At 39.3% G+C, this 15,934-nt stretch overlaps 1 protein-coding gene across 3 annotated transcripts in view; it reads left to right on the forward strand.

Annotated features, from left to right (window-relative positions):
* RASGEF1A (RasGEF domain family member 1A) overlaps positions 1-6,803 on the forward strand; it is a 160,307-nt gene extending 153,504 nt beyond the window's left edge. For all 3 annotated transcript variants that reach the window (XM_027894645.1, XM_027894647.1, XM_027894646.1), the window contains 6 exons: positions 351-453; positions 743-822; positions 1,462-1,653; positions 2,642-2,765; positions 3,002-3,074; positions 4,076-6,803. In XM_027894645.1, the coding sequence (XP_027750446.1) occupies positions 351-453; positions 743-822; positions 1,462-1,653; positions 2,642-2,765; positions 3,002-3,074; positions 4,076-4,100 (597 nt within the window). In that variant the 3' untranslated portion in view covers positions 4,101-6,803. The remainder of the gene's footprint in view (positions 1-350; positions 454-742; positions 823-1,461; positions 1,654-2,641; positions 2,766-3,001; positions 3,075-4,075) is intronic.
* Positions 6,804-15,934: the final 9,131 nt, after the last annotated feature.

The following is a 15,934-nucleotide window of genomic DNA, read 5'->3' on the forward strand; positions in this document are numbered from 1 at the left end:
CTTCCTTTTCCAGTAACAGGAAATTGCTGAAAGTGTCCAGCTTGTTTATGCAAGATCCCCTAAGACATTGGCCTTTATGTATAAACAAAAATTTACATTCCCCCACAGCTACAGTTCCCCACAACTACACAATTAATTGGTAGTAGCCCCAAATATTTCTGCTATTTCATTAAAAATTAAAATCTTAACAAAATACCCTCAGACATAGATTATCATAAATCTTAGCTGGACAAAGTCTTGAAATGTCTTTTCAGTCAACCTGTTACAATGCCTTTGGCTGGACATCCTATCCAAAATTCAAACCACCCCTTCCCTCTTAACAGATCCTGTTTGTTTGTTTGTTTTTCCAGGTTGTAAAGAAAAAGCAGCGCACAAGAATGGTGGAGTTTTTCATTGATGTGGCAAGAGAATGCTTCAATATTGGAAACTTCAACTCGATGATGGCTATTATCTGTGAGTCCTTTTCACACAGGTGGCAAGGGGCATTTTACAACCTGACTGGCAAGGCTTTGCTCACGCTTGCCCTAAATTGGCTGCCCACCTTAGCATGCACACTTCTACAGGGGCACTATCTACCAGTGACAGATTAGTGCGTAGGTGGGTGAGTTTTAGCTACAACTTCTGGTTGTCAAGCTGAAATGCCTTCTAGAATGTGTGGTGCTGACTTGTAAACACAATTATATTAGCCCTATATTTTTTCTCAACTCAGTTGTTTTTTTGTCTCCTCTCTCTGTGCATTCAGCTGGCATGAACTTGAGTCCTGTAGCACGCTTAAAGAAAACTTGGTCCAAGGTCAAAACAGCCAAATTTGATGTTTTAGAGGTATGTATAAAGTTTTGACTTATATATAAAAGTCTACCAAATAGTTTCGTCCAAACCTCTGCTAATTACTACATCAGAGATCACAGAAACACCTCTGTCAGTGGTCACCACCACACGAACATTAGGAAGAGCATTTCCTGAATTTCAGACTCTTTACTTTTCTGCAAAGAAAAGTGGATGCAAGTTTTCTTCAGGTTATTTTTTCCTAGCATATTTCTGCCCTTTTAAAGTCAAGGTAGTTTCCACTCAAGTGAATGCTGCCTTAAAACTAATTAGAGTACCCCACCTAGTGGCCATCTGCATGGAAACAAAACCTAACTGAAATAGTCATCAAAAAGAGAGGTGACTGCAAATAAGAATCTTGGGGTTTTCCCCAGATATTATTTCCTTTCAGTCTGCTTTGCTTCAGCACTTAATGGAAGAGATGCAAAGCCAGCACAGAATCCTCCTTTCAAACGAGATAAAAGTTAGAAAAACCTGCATCCAAACCTGATTAGTATGAAGGTACTGTATATTGAAAGTTTAAAAAAGGACCAAACAAATTTATATAGAATGAACTCTGATGGTTAGATCAAAGCTTTCTATTTATAGGAAATATGTATTACTTGACTGCCTTTTTCCCCCCCTCTATAAAAACAGCATCACATGGATCCATCCAGCAACTTCTGTAATTACCGCACAGCCCTGCAAGGAGCAGCACAGCGATCTCAGACTGCCAACAGCAACCGAGAGAAAATAGTCATCCCAGTTTTCAACCTGTTTATTAAAGATATCTACTTTCTGCACAAAATACACACAAACCGCTTGCCCAATGGGCAGATAAATTTCAAGGTAGGACTTTGATATTGTAGAAACTGTAATGCTTGGTAAACATTGTACGTTGCAAACATTTTCCAGTTTTGAACTCCTAGCTCATTATATTACCAGTTCCTTCAGCCTTGCTGGGATCTAGACAAAGTGGTATCATTATCTAGGGGAAATGATTTGAATCAAATTTCTGTGAAAGCCAGTGATTGCTCTTCTGTGGCAGCACAGCAAGCCATCACATCTGATCAAATTCTAATATGTTACTTCACCCTAAATCACCAGTGTGAGCTCACTGAACCTCACCCATTTAGCTTGCTATAAATGCTCCACACAACCAGCAAATTGTTTTTATCAGGTTTTCGAGGGAGCTTCTACAGGTTCTGAATTCTCTCTCCCCAGGTAATAAACACGCATGTCCAAAAGACCACAGACTGTCAAAAATATTTTTGACAAAAATTTTTTGTCATTACTAAGGTTGAGTAAGGGGAAGGTGACACACAGAATATACAGGATTATGCATTTATTAAAATCCTAGGAAGAAAAGTGTATCTAAAAGTTTCTATATATTATTTTGATTATTTCCTAAATTGAAAGAGGCCTTTATGAAAAATCAGGTATGTCACACTTAATTTAAATTGAAGTTTGGAAGTGTAAAAAGTAAATAAAAACCATTTACTGTCCAGTTCCAGTCACAAACTAATTTAGACATACGACACAGAAAATAGGCCAAGGCACTATTATTTGAAGAAAAGGTTGATGATGAAAAGAATTGAAGGCAAAAGACCGGACAGCAGAGATATACTATTCTAAACTTGAGAGAGTAACTAATTACAGATGAGGACTTAGGAGCAAGAGGGGTAGGTGAAGGGAACAAGCAAAAAGAAAGGATAACAAAATCTGAGTAAGGGACAATAAGAAGCAGCATGAACAAGACTGAGAGGTTCTGAAATTGAAACAAAAGAACTAATATTTGAAAAAAAATTAATAATCCTCTTTTAATTAATTCATGCAGAAATTCTGGGAAATTTCAAGACAGATTCATGATTTCCTGACATGGAAGCAGGTTGAATGTCCTTTTGAAAAGGACAAGAAGATCCAGAGCTATCTACTCACAGCACCCATTTATAGTGAAGAAGGTAAAATCCTTTACTGAACATTAAAATGAGTCTTTCTGCTCTTTGAAACGCAGACAGAATATGCAGCTCAAAATATTAATGTGCATGTATGTATTAGCATTTTCATACTGGTTTCTGACAAGAATAAATTTCATTATTAAATTTTTTAAGTTACACCTGCTATATTGTAAATTATAGACTTTTTTTTTTTCAGTTAAAGAACCCATGTATCTGATTGTTCTTATTTTATTTACTAGCTCTGTTCATTGCATCCTTTGAAAGTGAAGGTCCAGAAAACCACATGGAAAAAGACAGCTGGAAAACACTCAGGTATGAAGTTTCCATAGAACATAAGTCTTTTTGGAAACACACATAGGCATGTCATCATCACTTCTTCTGTCCTATTTGCATACTCAGCTTAAAACCAAAATATAATTGTTTTGCCTTCAAAATTCAAATCTGAAAAAATTCAGTGAGGCTTAGATTTTGATACAGCTTTTTCAGCCAGATCTGTTGATGCTGCAAGATCACTGCTGGGACTATGAAAGAGAATATCCTTTTTTTGGCTATCAAATATGGAAAAATAATCTACATTTTTAGTAATGTTCACACACGCTTTGAAAACATATAGAGATACTAAGAAGGTGCTCTCATCATGGCTATGGACTTCCAAATCTTATAAAAGGATGACAATTTCTAGAAATAATCTAATTGTCAGCCTACTCTAAGGGATAAAGTCCCAATGACTCCTCTTCCTTGTGAGAATGGGAAGCACCATTTCCATGCACTTGATGAGATCAGTTCATTAAATGTCTTCTAACACTGAGGCCAAGGCAGGGAGATTCAGACCTTCGTAAATCATGTTAAGATTTAACATATCTGTACCAGATAAAGAATGAACAGAGGCCTGCATGCCCTGAGCTGCAGTCGAGCTTCATTATGACTATATTGTCCTAGATGAGACATTATTTCTCATTGATCCCCATGTTTCTAAGGAAGTCCATGTAAGCTTTTCACTTATGGCACCAGTGCAATGCACCTTCCATGAAATCCAACACTGTTCAGCATGCAACAGTTTAGGATTACAGAGGAACAGGTTATATGCCTGAGTGCATCCCTAAGGCCCTGAGATAATGTTATGCAAGTTAAAGTTTCATTTCTTTTAACATGAGCATCGTTACTGGAATTCATAGATGTATTCCAGTTTCTAGCAGTTGAAAATCTATCCCTTGAAGAAAAGCTAATGATGCAAGATAGATCTATTGCAGATCTGAAAAACGTCTTGTTGTGATAGAAAAGATAATTGTTTTTTTTGTTACTTTATCTTTTAGGACTACTCTGCTTAATAGAGCCTGAGATTTTTGCATCTGATTTGCAGACTTTGAAGCACACCTAATGAACATGTTTTTACAACATGAATGAAAGACTTGGACTGTGCTAAGAAAGACCTCACTGGATGAGGTCTGTTTTGTATATACAGTAACTTTTATGAAATAAAATGTGGTAAATATTTCACATGTCAACCTTAAGGCACTTACTGAAGGGTTTTGGTTTTTTATTTTAAATATAAGGGCAGGGCCCTGTTCTCAGAGATGAAATGTATCATGGGAGATGGTATCCCTGGGAGATCTTATTCTATCAGCATCCAAATTTTTATTTTTTATTACTTCCACCAAAATGAGTAAAAATTAAAACACACATCCAACTGAAGCCAGTGTTCGGGTTAAATACTCCATTGGACCAGTATCCTGCAGAACACTCAACACGTCTCTAGCTTTGAAATGAAGACTCTCCTTCGAATCAGCAAACTGTTCACAAGTGTTACTAAGTGTCTGTAGAGTCAAGGCCTTTGACATCTACAGTAAGCATGTTCCTCTCCTACATCAGAAAATAGTGCCTTACAAGGTACTGATCTCGTTTAGTGTACCTTATTACGCTGGACTGGAAGTAAAGGAAATAAAAATATGGATGTCTCGAAACCAGCTAACAATGTACTTTTTAAATAAAATGGAGAATTATGGCACACGAAGTAGAGTATACCTGCCTGTAACACTGATGGTGCAGCAAACCTATTTTTGTTACATGATTTAAAGAGATAAGACGGGGTAACTGCTGGGGTATGTGCGTTTGTGTGTGAGTATGTGTGCGTGCACATGTGACGATGCACACATGTCTAAGTTTTAATACTTCTGGGAACTATCCTTTGAATTCTGGCTGTCAGAATAGTTTGTGTTTTCCTTTTGAAAAATCAGGGATTTTTTTGTTTGTTTGTTTGAAGAGAAGGATGTCTAACCTAGATTATCTCTGCAAAACAGGCCTAATACTTTTTTTTAAAAAAAAAAAAAGAGTTTTTGGAAAATAAAAAAAATCATCATGGGCTAGGGAAAGGGAAGTAAACTCAGATGTCCAATTTGAAGTTAAGGCTAAACTTTCCAAAGAAGCTTAAGAGTTCTTCACCACTGAATTGGTCATTTAATTCCCTTGGTTCCTTTGAGAAGTCTAGTCTGCACTTACAGACAATTACAATGGAGACCAATTTAGGATGTAAGTTTTTTCTAGTCTTTTGTAAGCCATGATTAACTGTTTGGGCCAGAACCCATTGAAATGTAAGAGCAAACACCATAAGAAATTAATCAAACCTTTGAACCCAGGTCAGTACCAAAATCAGAGGTGATCTGCAAACCCATTTCTAGTTTCTCCTTTTAGCCTTGAGTTTACACCTAATTCAGCTATCCAGATTAGTTCCTGAAGAGGTTATGTTAAGATTCGAACTATTCATTTCCAGGAAAGAAAATATATAGTTCAGAACTTATTTTCTCATGTGATCTCTGAATTAAAAAAAAAAAAAAAAAAAAAAGCTCAGATTAAAACTATTTTGTCTAATGAACAAATTCTTACTCACAAACACCTACTTGCCCATTCCAGTAATTGTTGTCTTAAGGCTTGAGGGCAGAATGTAAGATAATGACTTGAGCCAGATGATTATATTGAGGGTTTTAATTGGGGTTTTTGTTTGTTTGTTGTTTTTTGGTTGTGTTTTCTTTTAACCAAGAAAAAACAAGTCCCTCTAGAGATGACAGTGGTTACAGCCCCCCTCACAGAGCATTGCAGAAGACCTTTGCAAGGATTTCTTTAAAAATGAACAGTTCTAGGTAGACAGTGTTTATCTTATTCTGCCTTCTGTTGAAGAAGGGGCAAGACTTGCTGGACTGAGGGTCTGGTTTATTCCAGTTCAGTAGATTCTTCCTGCTTGAGTGCCTACAACCAAGAGCAGTGCCACTGTTTCATGTAGCATCTGCAATCACTTAGTAGAAATTTGCTGTATTGGCCCTGTAGTACGGTGAATAATTAAAAAGAGCTTTCCCTCTTTCACTTCCCCCTTGACAAATACTTAAAATTAGGAGAATAAGTTGAGGTAAGGAAGGGAGACAAATCAACATTTTGCTATTCCCATAGCATTGACATCAAAGAGAAACAAAAGCAAGTTATACCATAGGGAAGGAAGAAGTAGAATATTAACTGTTAACAAGAACAGCCCAGAAAAGGGGAAGGAATAATTCTTATGACCTGCTGCTATTTTTCCTGTGCTGAAGTACTGACCTCTTCAGCCCTGGATTACAGTAAGAATATTTATACTGTATTATTACAGTGTTTTGCACTTTCAGAGATGTTCTAGCTAGTAACATTGTCAGACACTATATGAGGGATTGTATATCAGCTTTGTTTATGTAACTGAAGTTTAAAAGGGATGCTTAAAATTTAAGAAAAAAATATATATTTGAAATGCAATTTTAGAACACTTTCTGTAAATGTATAAAAGAGCTTTCACATGAATGTGCACTTCACCGATCAATCAGTCCAAGTATATACTTGAAAACCATGCAGTATCTACATTGGCTCCTTTTTATTTTTTCTCCTCAGTTTGATACATTCCTTAAATACCGTGTTTTGCTATTCTGAGCTGAAATGCTAAATATAAAGCTGTACCATAAAGCAGGATATTCTGTGTTTGACTGGATGTGCTTGCATTAATAAAAAAAAAACTTGCTTCAACCAGGATTAACTTTTTCCGTAGTTATTTTTCACTGGCAGTTATCAAACCACAACCCAGCAGCTGAATGAGGTGAACCAACTGTAAGAAGGAAATACAGTCATAAGGAACCAACCAGTTACTTTCTGACTTCTAAAACTATACTGTGAAATATTTCATTATCTTCCCACAAAGGCAAGAATAACACGAAGCCAACAATGTGCTGCCACTTATAATGTTCTGTCTGTATTAGTATTTTATGGCTTTAATACAGTGTCTCTGCTACAGAATATTTTCATTCACTCAGTGAAAGTGATTAACAGTTCCACTGTGTAAAAACATTGTGTCCTAAGAGTTGCATTTCATTTTTTTTCCTCCCATGTATTTATCCTTTTGACAGGAAAGCACAGAAGCGTTTGGTGGGTGCAGCACACTGCAGAGTTTCCTGTGGCAAGGTTCCGTTGACATTTCATCACCCCCAAACCTTTGGTTGCAAACATCATCCTTTTTCATGCCCTACTTTACAGAAGCAAAGCCACCTCTCCAAGGTCACACAGAGACAAGCACAGAGCTGTGAGGAGAATCCAGCTTTTCTAACACACTGCTCCAGAGCTACCCACACTCCCTCCTTTGTCAGGGATATAAGCCTAAAAAAAAAAAAAAAATTAGATCTTGCAAGTGCAGGAGCTCTGAAGGTCCTGTAAGCATTTTTAATCTGTTGAAAACTCTCTAGGGAAATTGTTTTGATAACCAGACATCCACAACAGACTTGCAGAGTTGAACAGTACTACGCTCAGTCATCATAGCTCATTAGGAAAGATAATGATGTTTACCAGCATTAAGAGGATCAAGCAGATAAGTGTCTTCCTGATGGCCAGTTCACACTCATAATTAATATGAATATTACATCCTTGAAAACTCACTTCCAATTATGTCCCATCCAGTCATTAGGATAAATTAGCTATTTACACAGGCCTAAGAACAAGCAATAAAATTGCTTTCCAGGCACTTTACTGTCATTAGAGCACGACACACTACGACAAGCAGTAGCTCAATGCCAGTAAGATATCCTTAGTTACGTTAGCAGCAATTCGATTTATCAAGTTAATAGTTCTCAAGAAACAGCTTTCTTTTAGCAAATAACTCACAGAGCAAAACTCAGCTGAGTAGTCAGCTGACAACTGATATTAGTACATCTTTTGGAGAGAAATCAATAATTCTTCTGAGGATGTGCTGACTGACCTTCCCTCCTCAGTCTTCAATGTATATAGTTTTATCAGGGCAGCCCCAGCTTCCCAACTAACCAGAAAATCCTACAAACAGTATATAGAAGCACAATTTTGACCTGTTTGTCTGCAGCAATTAAAATAGGGCTATGTGGACACCAAGACAGTTTAAAAAATAATTTAAAAAAAATCAAATTGTAGAAAGAATTCATCTGAAACTGTTAATGCACGTTATCAAGGAAGTTTCCAGACCAGAGAGCATGCAAATATTAGCAATAGTTGCTTTCAAATGCTTCCTTCCATGGTTGCCCCTGCAATGGCAGGGTTAGCTGGGTATGTTTTGAAGTTCCAGCCCGTCTCTCTGGGCTCTGATAGAGGTTCCCCAACAGTGCAGAGAAGTTTGCTGCCCTTCAGTGCTCCCCAAGGCGGGCCTTGGGCTTTGGAAGAGAGAGAATCCACATCTGGGGGTATAGTTCTGCAGTAATTTGGAGTTACAATCTAAATTGTAACCATTCTCTAACATTGTAACACTAAAGAATTGAAATGTTTCTAATATTTCCAGTGTTGTAAGCAATGCTGAACATCAGCATTTTTGTGGTTTGTTGATACCACATTAAGCTTTTGCATAGCAAATGGATGCAGTTGATTGCTGTAAAACCACTTAGGGACATTGGTTTATTTTCATAAATATTAAAAAGCAACCAAGTTCTATGTCAAGCAGGGAGTGCTGATCCAGTCTGAGACAGATGTTCTGCCCCTTAAGGGATGTGATGAGGAAGAAATTCAAGCCATCAGGAATTCAAGGGACACACACACACAAAGCAGCCAAAACCCAGGTCTGCTGCCACACAGAGGATTCCTGCTAACGACCCGACCTCAGCACCAAGTGTGGAGACCACATCACAGGACTGAAGGAAAGCTCAAAGTGAACACAAACTAAAGCACCAGTTTCAAACATTTCCACCTAATCAAGGACAGGAAAGAATAAACTTGAAATTCGTGGAAATTTGCTTCCAGTATTTTTAATGTTATCTTGTGTCTTCAGACTAAGCAGGTATCTTAGAAGTAATATACTTTTGTTTGGAGGCAGAAGTCAAATGAGTTACAGCAGAATCTCATTACACAGAAAACTACTTAGTACCTTTTTAATCCCTGTCACACAGGGATTAAAAGACCTCTTCTGATTCTGGGGCATATTAAATTCAAGGCTTCTTGCTATCCATCAGTGTCAACATTGAATGTTTCCTTTTAAATATTTACACAATTTCCAGTTGTTTACATTCAATTCAAAGAAAAAATCGCTAACAACACTCCACCTCCACAAATACCTATTAAAATTGCAAAGTGAAGTACAACCTACAATCAATCACAGCAACAGAGCACTGGGGGACTCAGCGAACAGTTTTAAGTGATGCAGTTGACTGAAGTCTTGAACACTTATGGCCCTACCAGTATTTAATGAAACACTGAACTGTCCATGTCTGTGGACATAATAGCTCAGGGCTGAAGAACTGATCTCAGTTTGGGAAAAAAAAAAAAGAATCACTCCTAATATGCTTCAAAAACCATAAAATCCAAGCAAGAAATTAATAAGTTCACAGGTCCAAGCCAATCAATTTTTCCCATACGCCACTTATCTCACTTCTTAAAATTTTCACAGTATCCAAGTATTCCAAAAAGAATTTCACAAGAACCCAGCAGCCAAAAGGTCATTTTGACAAGATTTTTAAAAACAACAAAACACAAGCACAAAACTCCCCAACATCTGTTCTATATGGACTGCATTTACAGGCCAGGACAGCAATCCAGCTGCTCCCCAGGAACTGCATGACCCAGAAAAGTGTGTGACTCTCACACTGAGAGTAACCCAAGCTTTGATCTGTCTCTGAGCTCTCTCCAAAGTGCACCTGAGCACCAAGCAATCTCAAAGGTTTTTATTTTCTCTTCAAACCGTCCCTTTAACATGATCATTTTCCCCAGGGATTGTAATGCAATCAGCAAGAAGCCACTTAAGCTTGTGTAAGGCTGCAGGAAATCTGTGCAAGAGCTCAGGCTCTCGCAGGGCCAAAGCTGCTGCTGTGTCTGTTATCTCGTGTTTCCACAGCTCTGCTCAGCTTCGCCTCCTGTCTCCTCCACACTCATCATGCTGTGCAAATGCCCCCCACTGCTTCCTGCAGGAGCAGCTCCCCATTTGTTTCACAGCTGTGATCCTTCTTGCTGGGCTCACTTGCCAGCGCCTTCAGCAGGAGCCAGCCAGGTCACACACACCATACCCGTGATAGCCTCTGCATTAAAGTTTATTTCGCTGTAGAGATATATTCTTTTTTTAAAGACAGCACTTCTACCTGACGTTTGAGAACATTTCAGTACTGGCAAAGAGCATATGCTCCCCTCACAGACATGTAAATGGCAAAGCAATTGCAAAAAGCCAGCCAAACAAACAAAAAACAAACAAAAGGCAACACTAACACTGACATGGCAAGCAGCAGGAGCTGGTTAATATCCACTTTCACGTGCAATTCAAGTACAAATGCAAAGCATTCTACCTACGAAAGAAAATTATAAAGGCTAAGTTAACTTGTATCAGCAAAGTGTTTTGACACCATGTGTAATGAAAGATGAGAGGACATGTGTCAAGAGACCTAAGTCATGGGTGACCTACAAGTCCTACAGCTGCAAGGCAACCTTGAAACTGTTAGAACTGAAAATGCTCCTGAAAATCTCACCATACCACATACAAACTTACAGCAGCTCAAATAAACCAGTGAAATGACCACAAACTTCAAGTTTGGAGGGACTTCTTTACCTTATCCTGGAATAGGACTAAGCTAACCAAAACAAAGATGTGTTTTAATAAAACCTTAGGCAAACATTTAGACTTAAATATAAAAGGGCTTTATTTACATTCTACCTTCAGGTCAGAAGTACTTTTGCTGCACAGCACTTCCACACAGATCCCAGGTACAACACCTGCTCTTCAAACCCATCACAACACATCCTTTACAGAAGCAAGTAAGATATCCTAATAAAAAAGCGGAAACCATTCCCTTTTTGGTGCAGTCTCAGAGCAGTATATCCCAGAAATAACAGTAAAACACTTACCTTACTTGAACCCAGGAAAGAGACCACGAGAAAGAAGTAGAAGAACCTTTTTCTGGCAGCTTCAGATACCAAATAAGAGTAGCCAATTATTCCACAGGGCTAATTAATCCCACAGCTGCCATGGTTGCTGTGAGCACAGTACCTGTGGAGCTGGGGTGAAGCCCAACCAGGTCTCTGCTTCCTGGTCTAGCACAGCTCTGAATCTCCCAAAAGGAGGTGCGGGCCCATCTCCAGATGGTGCAAATGCACCAGGGCCTGAAGGCAATCACGATGCCAAAATTCACAACACCTGGAAGCCTGGGCCATGGAAAGCCAGTCAGCAGGGGGGCACTGGAGGTGCAGGGTATGCTTGTACCAGCCCACTCCCAGGTGTGTCCCATTCAACTCCTGCTGATGGCAGCAGTCAGGCAGCACAAACAGTGCCAGGCATTCAGAAAAACTGATACTATAGCAACAAAATCAGAGGTCTGCAGAGCCAGTGCAACCACAGAAATGTAAAAACCAGCATTTTACCATTGTCTCCTTTGCTGTAAAGCTTTTTCAATTAATACAGAGGTGGAGCCCTTTATTTTGCAGTCAGGCCTGACAAGGGGAAGGCAAGCATGGTGGGGGCACGAACCAAACACTGCTAAAGTTTACGCATATGGGGATATTCCTCGTTTTCCTTCATAGCTGAGTAAAATTTCAGTGACTAATCTCCTGAAGAGGGGGGGGTCAAACACACCAAAGAGCACCTCAGGCAAACAAAAGCTACACCCACCCTGGTTACACAGAAAGCTTTTATCATTACACTGATGCTTCAATGAATTACTAATTTATGCTGAATCACCATTTTAAAGGCTATTTGAACTTAATTTTCTTTTATTTGCTGGTCTGACAAAGCAAAAAGCTGAATAATTTTATTCTAGCTGATTAGTTTTATTTTGGCCTGCACTAAAACCTTCAATTTAAATACATGTCTGCATTCAGATACAAGTGATTAGGGCTTACCTACTACTACTTTCCCTCCTTATGCAATTCTCCAGTCTTAAACAAGTTTACAAAGAAGTTTTAATTTTCATAGGTGCATGTATGTCAGTCTTTTACGAAAACAAAAAAAGCCACTAAGTATTTTCTTCTGGATGCAGCAGACCCAGAACTAAGTATTTATCTAAGTTTTTCCACTTTTTCATCTCTATTTTCTGGCTGTCCAAAACAGTATCCACTCTCATTGAATAACATATTTAAACAAATTAAAAAACACAACTTGCATTCTTTCCTGTAAAGGGTCTGCAATAAAATCATACCCTGAGTTAATCCCATCTTTTCTTCCCTTAATGAAGAACACTTCCCCTTTCCTCTAGGGAATTTACATATTGTAAATTCTCTGGAAAAGCTTACAATTTATGTGGATAGTACAGAACAGAGGAAAAAAAAATTACTTTTTGATTCAGTGGAGCATGTTTCTATTTAAACAAGTGTTAGTATACTTAATACTCCAGCACTAACACAGTGACTCCTTCAGGAAAACACAACTGATTTTCTACACTTCGACCACAGCTTTAAAAAATTGCATTACATAAACAGCATCTTCAAAACACAAGGCTGTCCCAACACCCAGACACACCACCCAAACTCTGACCCCGGGTGCACAGTTGATTGACTCCAACGCCTGATATTGTCATTTTTCTTTGCAGTGCCCCAGCAGCAGCATCCCAAGCTGCACAGGTTGGTGACAACCCCAATGCACCACTCAAAACCTTGATGCTCCTCCTTTCTCTAGGAATTGCCTATGGCTCCAACCAGAGGGCCTTGGCCCCTTGAGCCAAGGTTTTTGTTTTCTGTTCCCACCAGCTCAGGCTGGAGCTGAGCAGCAGTACCGTGTACTCAGTATCCGCACTGAGGCACTGATAATTAAGTTACTGAACTTATTTAGTGGCAGGAGACACTCCTGGGGCTTATCTTCTCACTGAATTAATTCAATTCTGTGTTGGTTGCTAAAGTAGACAGCAAACCCAGCCCGAGGCTCTGGTCCCCGAGCAGCCAGCAGCTCCCATGGCACACACTGGCTGCTGGGATCTTCCCACCAGCAGGGAGCGCAGGGATGCTGTCTGCAGCCTGAGACCACCCCATCCCCACCATCTGACCAGGTAGCTGCTCTCCCCACAGGGGCTGCAGACCCCAGCCAGGAGTTTCAAGTTTGAGAAACACTTGGCTAACATCTTTCAACCAGACTTGCACATAAAGAAACACACAGAATAGATTTTATTATTCAAGCAAGAGACTTTCATATTCAAACCATGACTAATTTCCTCCCTTTCTCAGATGAAGTTAGGAAAAACATCCAAGGAGGAGTTAGACATCTTACTGAGAAAGAACACACCTGCCCTGCATCACAACTCACAGCAGCAGCCAGAAAACAGCAACACAGCTGTACACAAACACACGTGCTCATATCACAGTGTGGCTGTGCCAAAATGCAGTCAGCAGCTTAATACACTCAAGTAACTGAAATCACTTGTAAACTCACTTCATAATAAAGGCATATCCCCCTATTTCTGTTCTAGTTGTTACAGAGCAAAAGCAATGGTGGGCACCCAAGCACTGGGTGTGGGTGAGGGTCTTAGATCACTGCTCTTTGTCATGAACTTCATGTTGACATAGTTTACTGGTTTTATGTAATTTTATGACAAACAGAGAAATAAAGACAAAGCCTAATCCCTAGTGCAGAGTTCATAAACAGAGTGCTGTGTGGTTTAAAGCCAGTTCTCAGGATAGGTAGATGGCAGAGCAGCTCCTGCAGTGCTCAGCAGTCTCTGCCCAGCTCACAGGGTTCAGCCACTGGTCTTTCCCTTGCCAGGCATCATCGACCAGCAGCTCTGTCAGCTGGGACCCTGAATGGCTCCCCCATCCCCAAAGAGCCAGGGATGGAATTTATAAAAGGTTGCAAGTTTTAAGGCACAGAGTTGGAAGAAATTAGAGAGGAACCATCCCAAAGCAAATACAGACGAGGTTAATAGGAAAGGTAGCACATAGAGATGAAACACAGTATGAGCAATATGAGGTCAGATTTAAAGAAGTGAAGAGCCATGTAAGTTTTCAGGATATATCTATACAGTACATTAAATTTCTAGGGATGCTAAGGACTTGGGGGAAACAAAGAGCTCCTCAGATTCATACATTTTTCTGACTGATACTGGTCGCCGACTCAGTTTTGCGTTACCAGCTCAGGGGCATAATTAAACTGTCACTGTCATCCATAGCCATACAGAAGAGAAGACACTTGATCAATCAGCTTGGGGTGATGCCACAATAACGGATTACAGCTGCAAAATCTGAGTCCTGACATGGGGTCTACCCATGCCTTTTCCCTATAAAGTGCAGGAGCAGGAAAAAGTGAAGCACCGCCAGAGGACTTTTTGGCAGAGAAACTCCCAGACAAAGAATGACACAAAGCAGAACAGAACCAGGAAAGCAGATATATTTGTATAAATGTGAGTAACTTCTGAAGCAGTACATTGAACAGAATCTTCCTCTCTGTAGGTCTCAACCTTGTCTCTACCTATTTTGGGATTAGTAGGGATATAATAAAGCATCTTGTCCTCTGGAGAATCCCTGTTGAAACAGACAAAACAATCCATCTGTGAAATATTCATCAGTTAATTCAGTGAAGGTTTTGCTTACAGGAGAACACTGCGTATTATTTTGAAAAATACTTATTAATTCATTGAGTATTATTATTATCCAAAGTAAGAATTCTAGTATTTTTTTGTCTAAATAATCAAAGCCTATAGCCTTGCCCAACAGTCAAAATACTTGAGAATCACAATTTTTAAAAAAAACCTAATTTTAAGATTTAAATAAAATCTTTTAAGTTTAAGGTAGTTAATTATAATTGTTAAACTAATATAATAATTTAGAGATACACGAATAGGTAAAATGGTAAATCATTAGGGAACATGAAATGTACATGATTAGTAATAACTCCCTGGAAGTGCAAATTTTAAACCATGCATTTTAAGTAACTGATTTAATTTCTAAAGTCAGAGTTGCTAATAAGCCACTGCAGAATCTGTAAAGCACTAATTAGAGCCGAGTATTTTCCTGCAGTAAATGTTCTACAGATTGACTGTCAGCAGTAAAACCATCTTCCCTGCAGGTGCATGCGGTGAGGCACTTTTACAGAAGCAAAATGCATCCGAGGAGATTCCAACCTTAAAATTATAGTTGTTCTTGTTACTACCATTGGGCTGCAAGTACCTTGCATTGACTTAACAGAGCACACAGCTCACAGCAATTTCTTTTGGAATGGCTGCAGGAGGTGATGGTTGCCTGTGCTTCTAAAGAGCTGCTGAGCTAGTGGATGCCACAGCAACATCATCTCACACAGGTGGATGTTGAAGGGACCTGAACTAAGACAAAGGAACCCCCAGGCCTGCTGGGGCTCCTGAAAGTTCAGGAGTCCTCAAATAATGAGCCATTTGGAATAGTTGTATCAATATTCAACCCACACATTTAAATATTTCCAAGAGTTATGACTTCCTTTTAACTCCAATGCATTTTTGCTTTCCCCTTCTGGGATGATGAATGGAAAAGTTTCCAAAAGTGGTTCCTATGACTACACTACACTCAGCTCAGAACTTCCTCAGCTGCCTTCCAGCATTGACACTGTAGACTGCTTTTGATCACACAGATGTGGACAACTGACACTGTTCTCACTGTGCTGATAAGCACAACCACCCAGGGGAAAACTGCAGAACGTGAGAGATCTGGTTATCAGCATCAGCACTCTGCTGTTTCCAAAACATGAGAACTGGAACTGGAGACTTCTGGAGTAGCATCTGAGTGCCAAG

The sequence above is a fragment of the Empidonax traillii genome, unplaced genomic scaffold (genome assembly GCF_003031625.1).
Source record: "Empidonax traillii isolate 1590-97213 ecotype Southwest subspecies unplaced genomic scaffold, ASM303162v1 scaffold436:size495813, whole genome shotgun sequence".
NCBI lineage: Eukaryota > Metazoa > Chordata > Aves > Passeriformes > Tyrannidae > Empidonax > Empidonax traillii.